Raw genomic sequence first — 13,702 nt, 5'->3', positions numbered from 1 at the left:
TAGTTCTGGGTCCCCCACTACAAAAAGAATGTGGACGCATTGGAGAGGGTCCAGCGGAGGGCAACCAAAATGATTAGGGGGCTGGAGCATATGACTTATGAGGAGAGGCTGAGGCACTTGGGTCTGTTTAGTCTGCAGAAGCGAAGAGTGAGGGGGGATTTGATAGCAGCCTTCAACTGCCTGAAGGGACGTTCCAAAGAGGATGGAGAGAGGCTGTTCTCAGTAGTGACAGATGGCAGATCAAGGAGCAATGGTCTCAAGTTGTGGTCGGAGAGATCCAGGTTGGATATTAGGAAAAACTATTTCACTAGGAGGGTGGTAAAGCACTGGCATGGGTTACCTAGGGAAGTAGTGGAGTCTCCATCCCTAGAGGTGTTTAAGTCTCGGCTTGACAAAGCCCTGGCCGGGTTGATTTAGTTGGAATTGGTCCTGCCTAGGGTAGGGGGCTGGACTTGATGACCTTCTGAGCTCTCTTCCAGTTCTATGATTCTATGATTCTAAGCTGCCGAATTCCATCAGAACTCGAAATAGGACTTCCATTCCCATGAACAGAATGCTGGAATGCCAGAGGATTTGCACACAATGGACATATCATCAGCAGGATTACATTCATCCCTCTGCAACTGACTCACTATGGACTTGGGCAAACTCCTTTATCACTCTGGCCTCAATTTTCCCATTGCTCAGTCCGAATTCAGGAATAAGGTAGTTAACCACTGAAAGTGGCCTTAAACAGCCTTTCCTCTCTCAGTACAATGGAGCCAGCATAGACCTCTTACTTGTGGAGCAATGTTCTCTAAACACACTCTGGTCTACGTCTCATATCTCCTGCCTCTGACATGTTCCCCATGCTGGGCACAGAGACAAGGGCTGAGGTGGAGCTGCTTTAGCATCTCTATGCCAATAGGGAAGCCCTCTCTTCTGCAGGGATATCCTCAAGGGCCTGTTTTCATACCTTTAAAGCCCCTTTACACTGCCAGTGTGGTGTAAAGGGACCACAGTGCAACAGAGAATCATCCCCTCTGTGCTTAAGCTTTCCCATTGGCATAACGTTGTAGATTAATGAATGCCATAAAGGGGAATTTCTTAACTGATTGTTCCTTTCTGGGAACTACGGAGAAATACTCGTCTCACTCCACATTTCCTGCCCCAGTCAACAAACGTATAACCATTCCCAACACATAAGGGCATCTGCATTACACACAACACGGGGTTCTACTTTTTGCACACGTGAAAGCATGCACAGAGAGACATGGAGGTAAGTCTCTACTTTCTACACACAGACACATTTCAGACATGCTTGTTATGTGTATTTAACCATTAAAAAGCAGAATAGCGCTAACACTTCATTAATAACTGGTAAGATATAGAATTGCCCCATCCATTTTAAGCATGCCCACAGGCCCAGTGCTAACGTTTACACAGAGAACCCCTTTCCAAATGGACTCTTCCCTCTTCTCTCTAATATTTTTTAAAACCTTCAGGCAATGGTGAAAATGACTCCTTTTGGGGGAATCTAATGTTTGGAGACAATAAGTTAAACACTGACCTATCCAGAGCACTGTTTCTGAAAGTGGGCTGTTGGTCACTCCTCCGTGGTGCTGAGGGGGAAAGGAAGGACGGAGGGAGGCACATCCTGTCCTTCTGCCTCAGCCAACACAGCTGCTGGAGCTAAGGAGCAGCCTGTGCCACACCACTTCCCGCGGCTCCCATTGGCTGCAAACGGGGAACTGAAGCCAATGGGAGCTGTGAGGCTCCATGACTGCGGAGCTGGTAAGTAAACAAACTGGAGCAGCCCATTAGCAGCTCTCTCAGAGTGGGTCTGGGGCCCACTTTGAGAAACACTGATCTAGAGCCAAGTCTCCTAAGTCAAGGGAAGAGTCTGATTTTCCTGCATTATTGATTGTCTGAGCCGCTGACTGAAAGTGAATAAATCCAAGTGCAGCACCTATACAACACCTATATAACTACTACAAAGGAAATGCTAGTTCATTATACAGGTTATCTTCCGCACAGCCCCTCTCCCTACACTTTACATCAGTGGTTCCCATACTTTTTTATACTGTGAACTGGGAAAGCCATTCATCAATTTTGGTGAACTAGTAACATTGTATTTGCATATCTATTATGCAAATAAAATGTTACCTGTCCACCTAGCTCCAACCCAGCCCCTTGCTCCCCAGTGCCTAACACTCTTTGACCTCCACCCCTGCGCCCCATTCATGGAGCGGGGAGAAAGAAGAAGGGAGGGAGGTGCCTTCTGTCCCACCTCCTCCTGCCACTGACTCATCCACCATGGCTGCTGGAGCTAAGGTGCCACAAACTCCAGCCGCCGCTGTGGCCTGGCAGCCAGCGGTCCGTGGACTGGCGGTTGGGAACCGCTGCTTTACACACACTGTGATGATTTATTTCTGTAAGTACCATGCTGTTGCCAACCACTGGAAAAAAATTAGGGAAAAATCCACTTCTTAGTACTGAAAGGAGCAGGGGAAAAATTAGCTTCTATTTTAAAGTCTCTGTATTTTCGCCTCTGCACTTCTCCATCTGGAATACACTGCACACTATTTTTGCTACTTTGCCAATTGTAAATGCTACAGTAGAGGGAATTGGCCTATTGACAGAGGCACGTGTTCATTTATTTAAATGATCTGACTTGAAACATGAACCTTTCGTTCCTAGTGGAAATCAACTGTGACAGGTCTGGAAAAGGCTCAACTCAGGGAAAGGAAAAGGAGGATTCTCCACCACTTACCAAAGGCTCTAGCTCTTTGCGGTCTATAAGGTTGAGCTCTGTTACAAAGTAATAAAAGTGCTTGTAACAGGTATTGACGTGAGCTTCAGCGCCCATGATGATGATGCGGTCAAAGTGATGAATGTAGACATGAACAAATACCCGGAACAGTCTGCACAGGATCTTCTTGCAGATCTGAAGGAAGTTCTTTGGAAAGGGAACACCTGTGAATCAAGAAGGGAGGATAATTGCTTTAAATTAGATCACTGCTTTCCAAAAGGGAGTTCTGAAGATTCGGATACAGGTTCCAATCCAGCAAAGTGTGTATGCCTAGAACCCTGCGATGATACAATTTGCTTCTGCATCTGATCCACAAACATGCTCTGTGGATATAGAACAGGTATCTGCAGATTTGCAGAACCGTGCTCATACCCGCACTTACCTTTCTACCAGAGTGATGTAAGGATTGAGTAATGTTAAAGGAGAACAGGGAGAGGCAGCAAGGGAGGAAGCAGGAGCCGGTGCTGGGTGGGGCTGGCTTAGTTTCCCCCCCTTATCAATTAATTGACTAGTGGATGGAAATTCCATCCACTAGTCAATTAGCTGATTAAATGCCATTTAACATCCCTACCCAGAGCAGGGCTGGGTGGGGAGACCCGCCACCCGAGAGTGGAGCCCCTGCTAGCGGGGGACATGGAACTGCCACCGGCCAGAGACATAGAGCCTCTGTGTGCTGGCTAGGGACATACAGCCCCAGCCAGATGGGGGCATGGATCCACTACCATCTGGGAGCAGCGAAGCCCCTGTGGCTGGGAACATGGAGCCAGCGCCAGCTGGGAATGCAGAGCCACTGCTGGCCAAGGGCAGAGAGCTCCACCAGCTGCAGGAAGGGAGCCCCACAGACCAGAGGAGGGCGGCAGCGGAGATTAGAGTTCTGCCAACAGCTGGGGGCAGCGCACTGGCTGAGCCAGTGTCCAGGAAGGAAGCCCCAGAAGAGACAGAGGCTTGCCTTCCCCTGGTCTGGCAAAATCACTCCTTTGGGACCACTCAGGTTCCAAGGCTGCCAGAAAAGGGAGATCCAACCCGTATCATGTAAATATTTAATAGATATAGTGCCATTATATGGTGCTCCAGAACAGTGTTTCTCAACCTTTTTTTTATAAAGTACCCCTTTAAAAAAATATTATATATATAAGTACCCCCAGTACCTACAGTTTTCAGACACACACACTTTTTTCCTACCATTGCAACACATTTCTTTAAAGAATTTAATCATAGCTGGGTGGGTGATGACATTTTTGGGTGTAAAAAGTACAAAAATAATAAAGTGCTGTAAAACTTAAAAACAAAAATTTGGTTTTCTCCAAATTTCAGTTGTGTTGACGTACTCCCTAGACTTCTTTTGAGTATCCCTAAGGGTACTCATACCACTGGTTGAGAAACACTGCTCCAGAACATGCAGCATAGCTTCAAGCTTTGGCAGAACTCAAAAAACCTTGTGTGTGCAGCTCTTTATGTGAAGCTCTTAGCAGTTGCTATGTAGCTACATTATGGTTGCATTGCTGCATTTTCTCTCGACAGCCACATTCTTTGGCCCACTGCTGTGTAAAATAATGTCCCTGCCTGTCCCATGAATGAGCGGAGCAGATGGATTTCAGTAGCTTGTCCAAAGCCACAGAAGGAGGCCAATATACAGCACCCTCAGGAATAGATCTTGAGGGATCTTGACTACTAATCCACTCCTCTGACTACTAAGAATATACTCCCCTCCTACTGTGTGCATTGACGACTTACACTCAGAAACAGTTAATCCAAATCATTTGGCAAAATGTCATCTTTCTTCAAATGTACATGAAATAAAACCTTTCAGATTAAAGATTCAGGAGCACGTCTGTTGTATGAAACTGATATCTACAGAAAGCTTTTGGATTCCCATGGTGGATAAGCCTAGATTAACAAGCTTCGGCTGTATTAAATTAATGGAAAACAAGACCACTAGTGAGGTCCTCTGTATTTTGGCTCTGCTTCCATTGACTTGTCACAAACTCTGGTAAGACAGGAATTGTCCACATCAAGTTCATGAAAAAAAAATCCCCACCATATGCAAGAGAGCTGGGGATTGTTAATGAGAGAAAAAGCCAGATCCTGAACAGGTCCAGAGCTCCCTTATCTCCCTTTACAAAGGAAGATGCAACTAAAATGTACCCATGATGCCCAATCCTGAGCTGTGCTGAGCTTACAGCTGGCACAGCTGGGGAGGGGGTTCCACACCCCACCCTCAACCAGCTGAAAGCCAAATCACATCCTGATGTAACTTTGATGTAAGCAGCTTCAGGGCTGCTTTACTTCATTCTGACAATAGCCTGTGGCAGCTGTCAAGGACCACACTCCTTTATTCCACTTCTGGGGCATGCACATACCCCCTCACACCCTGGATGCCAAAGGCAAGGGACACAGAGCCGGCTACAATAGCTTTATAAAATCACAGCTGCTATCTGCATGGAGCATGCAGTGCTGGAACTGTGAATTCTCACCCCATAGAACTAAGATTGAGGAACTGGCACAATATCAGACTGTCTCAGCAATATCAAAACAGGCAGAATTATCCAAGGGTCTTTATGAACAGCCATGGTTATTTCAAATCCCAATTAGTTATCTTAGAATCCTAGAATCCTAGGGCTGGAAGAGACCTCAGGAGGTCATCGAGTTCAACCTCCCTGCCCAAAGCAGGACCAATCCCAACTAAATCATCCCAGCCAGGGCTTTGTTGAGCCAGGACTTAAAAACCTCTCAGGATGGAGATTCCACCAGCTCCCTCGCTAACCCATTCCAGTGCTTCACCACCCTCCTAGTGAAACAGTTTTTCATAATATCCAATCTAGTCCTCCCCCACTGCAGTTTGAGACCATTGCTCCTCATTCTACAGTCTGTCACCTCTTGCCATCCTCTTTGGAACCTCCCTTCAGGTAGTTAATCAAATCCCCCCTCACTTTTCTTTTCTGTAGACTAAATAAGTCTGAATCATAGAATCCTAGGGCTAGAAGAGACTTCAGAAGGTCATCAAGTCCAGCCCCCTGCCCAAAGCAGGACCAACTGCAATCTTCTCAGCCAAGTGAATACAATATAACAGGAAATGACAGAGACCTCAGTTAGCCACTTGTTAATAAGGAGGATCACATTTCAACCTTTGGAGAGTTACCTAACTCCATGAATAATTGCCCCACTGCTGTGCTTCAAAAATTAAAAGAAAAAGGATCTCCAAAAGAAAATGTTTTAAATATATGAAATGTTAAGGTCTGAATAGGAAATCGCCCAGAATTGATTTGTTTTGCTCACGTTTGCTCATAGGGTAAAAGCGTGAAATCTCCACAACCCCTTATTGTATGATTTGGATTAGACATGCTCCATAGTAGAAAGTAATTAGTTCCCTGTCCCCTGAGATTGAGTGACATGTCATTGCTAGCATGATGTCAAAATAAAGGAAGAAATTCACAGGCCATTATTAATTAGCTAACATTAGTCCAATAAATCAAACCAACAAATGCTAAAAGCCTGATTCTCTAGCCCCTAGTGCTGATTTTCAGACATGCAAAGTGAGTAAAACGCTGGCATGAGTGGAGAATTTCTGTTAGTGGCATTTTACATACTCCTTTTGTAGAGGGGTACATGACAATCAGGGGATAGGCCAGTTTGCAGATGTCCTGTGTTACTGTAACTGCCTACGGGAGTTTAATTTTCACAGCCCTGAAATACCTGTAACTCCTCTGGACTTCAATTGTGGACGCTCAGTACCTCTGGAGATCTGGCTGTTTGTGAAATCCATTGCACTTACTGTAGATATAAAATGGACTGAGGCATCTAATTTCTATCATAGATTAACATAGCACATTGGTATTTCTAATCCATTTCCAAAGAGCCAGTGAATTCACAACACTGTATATTAGAAAATGAAATCTTTTGAGCTCCACTTGTCATGCTACAGGTCTGTGTTTTGGTTAGCAATACATGATCAAATCACTGGCTTATGCTTGCTTTTATCTAGCAACTCTATGGCTATCCTCCCTTCCACTAAATTATTTACATGTTAACATGCAATACTAGCACATTAAATATATTTCTTGCTACCATATAATCCATTAATTGCGGTCTTAGTCTTGAGGTTCTTACTTCTTGAGATTTTGCCTGACCGAGGGCTTAACAGCAATCGAGTAAGGACCTCTGGATTTGGCACATACTACTATAAACATATTGTGCACGGAAGAACATATTGTTACACCAAACAAATGTCAACCTCCTTCCTGCTCTGTTTTATCCAAATCCAGCAGGAAAATTATTAACACTCCCAGGTTTTAGAATTTCTCTAAATTTGAAGACAGTCTTGGTTGCACTGAGGTAAAACAGTTGCTCCGTTAACAACAAAATTAAGAAATCAGTGGAGTTCTTCAGATTTAAATTGGGATGTGCAACATCAGAATTTGACCGAATGTTTTGATTCCATTGCAGCATTCACTGTTAGAAGTAATCAGCTATGGAACACAATCAGATCTCAGGACTCACTTGTATTAATTTAATTACACCTCTCAATTGGTAAATTACCATTTTTTTACTAACTTGGCTTAACAACAACACTGTTTACCTGCCTCCCTTCCACAATCCTCTCACACAGAGCCCAAAATCAATCTTTTCTTTCCTGGCCCTTCATGGTAAACATATTGATATAAGGATGTTAAATATCGACTAACTGACTAATCAAATGGTTGATACATTTTTCATCGACTATTCGATTAATCAATAGGGCACCTCTCCCTTCAAAGGCGAAGATGCCGTTTAGAACCTGGGGTCAGCTGGGGACTCTCCCGCTGATCCCAGGCTCCATGCAGCGCTGCTGTCTTGAAACACTGCGAAGAGTCAGGCTTCCTGCAGCATTTCAAAGCGGCAGTGCCGCACAGAGCCTGGAGTCAGTGGGGAAGTCTCCAGCTGATCCCAGGCTCCACGTGGTGCTGCGATTTGAAACACTGGGTGCAGCGTGAGGACACCACAGCTGGCCTCAGGCTGCATGCAGCATTTAAAAGTGGAAGCATTGCGTGGAGCCCAGGGTCCGTCCCCGGGCTCCATGCGGCACTGTCGCTTTGAAGTGCGACCTCCTCTCCCCCCCCTTACTGCCTCTATTTGATTTACACATACATTTTCTGGAAATGCATAAACTGTAAGGTCCTGCCAATACATGACTTCGAGAATGACAAAACCTGCTGCTAACTGAATTGCTGTGAACACTGTTGGGGGTGGGGCTGTTGTCTTCTAAGTTACTTTATTATTGATGATTTGTAGATGATTAAAATGGAAATTGTTCTCAGTCAGTTCTGTGCTTTGGAAGGTATCTTTGTAACCACGGATCTTTGAAGCTTTCTAATAGTTTCTTCGTAACTTTCAGCTACTTTGTCTTTTAAATTCTGCAACTTGTAGTAAGATTGTTGAGCTTTGCAACTCTGTAATCTTTGTAACTTTCAGCCACTTTGCTTATAACTTTCTCTAAACTGCATTCCACCCTGTGATAAGAATGTGTGTGTGAATAGCGACTGGAGCATGTTTGGGGTGAGAGAAACAGCAAGGCTAAACACGCAGAGCCAGGTGGTGACTAAAGCAATCACAGAGACAACCCTGCTCTAAGCAAACAAAGGACCCCAATCGAGGGAGGTCAGGGCATGCTCTGTGGTGACCAACAAGGAGGAAGGACCCAGCGGGTCTGGCAGGAGCAGCCCAGTTCCAATACAAGGAGAGAGCAAGCAGCAGAAGCCCTTTCTATGATCAGCTCGGCTGCTGGGATTCATGACTGCACCAGACATAATATGCCTTGGTGCATTCTGCAACGTTTTTTGTATCTAAGTGCCTGAGGGCATGAATGAATGTGTGTGTGCGTGTGTGTGCATGTGTTAATTCCTCGTTTAATAAATCCATATGAGTGTAACCCTGGAGTGGTCCCTAATAAAATTTGGGATAACACAATGGATATTAAAAGGCAAAACCCCCAAAAAGACAGTGGAACTTCTGAGCTAGCTGTTTCTTTCTAAAGGAGGAAAAAAAACCTACTTCTGGATGAGCAAACTGGCCTCAGTTCAGCTGCAAACTAACCAGGGCACTCTGTTGTGTGAGAAGGGGAGCAACAGAAAGATTCTGTTAACCTGGAGTTCACAGTCCCAGGGCTCCTGATTATGCCCCAAGACTATGCCAAATTATGGAAATGACTCAAACATTTGAGACTCACAGTTCAAGCTCCTTTGGTGCCAACCCTGCATGGATACACATAACTCTTAACCTAATTTTTTTCATGAGGAACATCAAGGATTTTTTTGTTAAGAAAAGAAAAGGGGGGGTGGGAGGAAAGGTATTGAGAAAAAAATGCCTGCCCCTTTAAGGGCGACCATTTTGAACTCTGTTGTTCTCTGTGGCACACCACCAACTGCCTCGCCGCACACCGGTGTGCCGCGGAACACACTTTAAGAAACACTGACCTAGTGGCTACGTCTACACTGGCCCCTTTTCCGGAAGGGGCATGTAAATTTCAGCAGTCGTCGTAGGGAAATCCGCGGGGGATTTAAATATCCCCCGCGGCATTTAAATAAAAATGTCCGCCGCTTTTTTCCGGCTTTTAAAAAAGCCGGAAAAGAGCGTCTAGACTGGCCCCGATCCTCCGGAAAAAGTGCCTCCGGAAAAGGATAAGAGCCTCCGGAAAAGGGCACTTTTTCCGGAGGATCGGGGCCAGTCTAGACGCTCTTTTCCGGCTTTTTTAAAAGCCGGAAAAAAGCGGCGGACATTTTTATTTAAATGCCGCGGGGGATATTTAAATCCCCCGCGGATTTCCCTACGACGACTGCTGAAATTTACATGCCCCTTCCGGAAAAGGGGCCAGTGTAGATGTAGCCAGTGAGAACTGCCAGCTGCTCTGAGCAACTGGTGGTTCCCTCTGGCTACCTACCCCCTTGCAAGCAGGAGGCAACTCGGCGGGAGGAACACGCAAAATCTCTTGCTCCCTGCCCCTACTCTGCAAGGGATGCACAGTGCTTAGAGTGAAAGTGCTGCGCATCCCTTGCAGGGCGGGAGGAGACTTCATGCACTTCCTGTCCCCGCCCTGCAAGGAGCATGCGGCACTTTCACTCTAAGCTCCGTGAACCTCTTGCAGGGCAGGAGGAGACTTCGCGGGCTGGGGGCAGAAGGAGCCCCTGGGGGCAGAAGTAACGCACGAAGTCCCTTGCTCCCTGCCCCCACTCTGCAAGGGGCACTCGGTGCTTGCAGGGAGCAAGAGACGTTGGGTGCTCCTCCTGCCATTAGGCTGGGGGTGGGAGAGTGGCAGGGTGTCCACGGGTCGGATCCACCTGCTTGGTATGCCACATCTGGCTCGTGGAGGCCCCTTTGCCCACCGCTACCCTAGATTATTAATTACATTGGTAAAGTGAGTAACACATCCCTTCTAGGAGCTACTCTTCAGACTTTTCTAAATTGTGACTTAATATTACAACAAACATTTCATTACACTTTGCCTATCTAATCATAAAGACAGAGAACTCATGCTTTAGAGGATAACAACCTACTACTGCTACCAGCTAATGAGATATGTGATACCACAGATTATATATTACATGGAAAAGTGTGACACACATCCCATGCCAATGAGTGCTCAACTAGAAGATAGCAGCCTATTACTTCCACCAGCTAAAGGGCTGGTAGCTGGCATAGCAGAAGTATGTGATGTGGTGAAGAAGAGTCTAGGTTCAAAGCCAGTGTTGCAAAGGGGGTTATAATACAATACAATTGCTCTTCACAGGACCAAATGTAGACACAGTGGCAAAGGGTTACTAGAGCCCTGAGAGCTGAACAGGAAGGGGCTCCACTTTAAAAACCTCACAGACTAGGCCTTTTGATGCATCCTCCCATCTCAACTTATGCAGAACACTCAAAGGGTCTGCAGAAAGCCAACTCCAAAGGTCTTCACAGTCTTAGGTCTCCATGGGGAAACCCTCTATATGGTCTGAAATTTTTGCTTTGAGGAAACCGGCACTACATTTCAAACACATTAGATACCTGGTAAGTCTGTATAAAGCTCTTGAATGATGTACACCTGCTGCATGACAAGGGATGAACAGAAATCCCCTCTCCAGGGAAGTCTTCTGGGAGCCTAACTGCATGTTCACTAAAATCAGAAATGGTTGTATCTGGGTTTGCAGTTTTGTTTTAGTGATAGCTCTATCTGGGAAAATTTAGTAAGTCCCTTGTCAACTGTGCACTGAAATAGCACCGCATATGTGAAAATCATTCCACAAGTCCTCAAAATCAGTCCTTCATTCTCAATACGTCACTTATAAATACATATGAGAAAAGAAAACAGACTCCCCTTGGCACAGAAACTAAGGACATACCATTTCAAAACTAAAGCTCAGACTTGTAGTGAGGAGCAAGGAATAATATGCTATTAAAAAACACACCCAATTTGGATTGTGTAATAGGGCTGAGTCATTCCCCTTTCCCTCCTTTCCACCATATTCCCTCTCCTCCCATCTCTAGCCCCAAAGAAGAGTCCTGAGAAGGATGCCCCAAGTTAGTCGTCTCCAACCTTTTTAGCAAAAGATTGCTTTTTGAATTTAAGTGCAATCCAAGAGCTATCTCAAACACAACTACCCTTGCCCCACTTCCTTTGTGCCACTTGCCTGAGGCCCCGCCCCTGCTCACTCCATTGTCCTTCCCTCCCTTCCCCATTATCCCACACTTTCCCCAGCTGGGGCAGAGGGTTGGGGTAGAGGAGGGGTTGATGACTGGGGTGGGGTTTCGGGATGTGGGCACCCGCTGGGCACTGCCTACCTCAAGTGGCTCCTGGATGGAGGTGCAATGGGGCTAAGGCAGGCTCACCTCTGTCCTGGCCCTGCATCACTCCCAAAAGCAACCAACAAACTCCATCCCAAGTCCTATGGTGCCCTCTCTCTGCTCTGTGGAGACAGGATAGAGTGGGAGGGCGACATCCTGACATCAGCACCCTCCTCTCCTTTCCCTGCCCTGCAAGCAGGAGGCTTGTGAGGGGACAGCTCTAAAGTAACAGCACGAGATAAACAGCAGTGGGGGAAGGGGCAGCTGAAGTGCCAGCACTTGATTGCCTCTTGGCCAAACCAGTCAGGATCACCTGTCAGAGGCTCCAAGATCTACCAGTAAATCCTGATCTACTGCTTGGTGACCACTTACCTAAGCTATTGCTCCTGGAAACTCTTTTGTAAACCATCAGTCCTTCCCAGCATATGTTTTGTGTTATCTCTGTGTGTTACTCAAGGAAGCATCTGTCCCAAGTGACAAGGAAAACAACCTTCGTGTTAAGGGACTTTGTTCCACCTCAAAATAAGCTAACAACTGTGAACAGTTAGAGATTAACTGGGCTGCTATGTATTTGCATCCTTCTTGGTATTGCTCTCCCTGCCTGTTATCACAGCAGCTGGGCCAGAAGAAAGAAAAACAGACTAATCTGTGATCCCACTTTCTAAACAGATCAGTACTACTACTATTATTAATTAATTTGTCTTTAATATTAATTCAGGAATGTCATTAGCAGGCAGATGAAAATGCTGCAACTCTCAAATGACATTTGAGGGGTCTTCAATGAATGAAATGATTACATGAGCTATGGTGCACCCTTAATGATCCTCAGATACCAACCTGATGGGCTACACAAACAGAAGTACATTAGACAGATTCTGTTCTCAAGCTGGAGAAAGCAGAACAAAAGGTGAAACTTGGCAATAGTAATAGACTGACACCTCCATGATCCAATCAGCAGGCATCTTCCCTATACATCTAACCTTATTTGTTCTTACAATAGATTTGATGACAACTCAGCTGCCACGAGTCAGTAAGAGGATGATATACCTTCCTTTTGTTTTTCAAAGAGCAGTCTAGACAATGGAGGTGTCTTCTGGGTAACACCTCAAACCACAAATTCCACTGAAATCCGTAGGCTCAGGGATTAAATCCTACTTACTATGCATGGACTTTAAAAATTCCCTGGCTGTTTCCTAGGCAAATTAGCCTGGGGTCCTTGTTCAAGATTTCATCTTCTCCCAGGTGCACTGAGTGCCAGCTGGTTGCTGCCCTCTCAAGTGAGAACTGGCTACATTTCAATGGTGCTGGGTATATTCTGGTTAGAATTTTCAAATGCTTGCAGAAACAGGGGAGTCTAGCTGAGCCTGTAGCCACTGTGGAAGCAGAAAATGGAAGGGAACTTGAGAAGGAAGTCTTGTGGCACCTTAGTCTGTGTCTACACACCAGCATTATTTTGAAATAGCTGATGTTATTCTGAAAAAGCAAAGAGCACGTCTACACTACAAGCCTTTATTCCGAAATAGTATCGAGCTGGAGGACTTCTTACTCTGACTCCGGTAACCCTCATTTCACAAGGAGTAAGGGAAGTCAGAGGAAGAGTGTTCTTCCTTCTACTTCCTGCTGTGTAGACACCGCCAAAAGCCAAAATAAGCTATTTCAATTTAAGCTATGCAATTAACATAGCTGAAGTTGCATAGCTTAATTTGGCTTTAGCTCTGCTGTGTAGACGTACCCTGAGAGACTAATATTTATTAAGGCATAAACTTTCATAGAGCGGAAGTTACAGAAGTAGGAGTATATAGCTTCCATTCCAATTCATCGGATGAAATAGGTTTTACCCACAAAATCTTATGCCCTAATAAATCTGTTAGTTTCTAAGGTGCCACAGGACTCCTCATTGTTCTTGCAGATACAGACTGACACAGCTACCCCTCTAAGACTTCAGAAGGAAGGGCATTTCCAAGCTACCAGTGATTGACAGATTTGGTCCTATCCCCAAGATGCCAGCAGGCTGGAAGAACACATTGTAATGGACCTAAGGACACTGAAGGCATTGGGTGCAAATGAAAAGCAAAATCAGAGCCACGTGTCCATGGCATGGCAACTCAGAATTAGCTC

At 45.5% G+C, this 13,702-nt stretch overlaps 1 protein-coding gene across 3 annotated transcripts in view; it reads right to left on the bottom strand.

Moving 5' to 3' along the window:
- Positions 1–13,702, bottom strand: part of MOB3B (MOB kinase activator 3B) — a 138,006-nt gene that overhangs the window by 37,081 nt on the left and 87,223 nt on the right. For 2 of the 3 annotated variants that reach the window (XM_006127252.5, XM_006127251.5), the window contains exon 3: positions 2,753–2,955. The exons of the other annotated variant lie outside the window; for it this stretch is intronic. In XM_006127252.5, the coding sequence (XP_006127314.1) occupies positions 2,753–2,955 (203 nt within the window). The remainder of the gene's footprint in view (positions 1–2,752; positions 2,956–13,702) is intronic. 3 annotated transcript variants of the gene reach the window in all.

Source organism: Pelodiscus sinensis, chromosome 6 (genome assembly GCF_052426305.1).
Source record: "Pelodiscus sinensis isolate ZL-2025 chromosome 6, ASM5242630v1, whole genome shotgun sequence".
Taxonomy (NCBI): Eukaryota; Metazoa; Chordata; order Testudines; family Trionychidae; genus Pelodiscus; species Pelodiscus sinensis.
The sequence above is the reverse complement of the archived record's forward strand: the minus strand, read 5'-3'. Positions and strand labels throughout refer to the sequence as shown.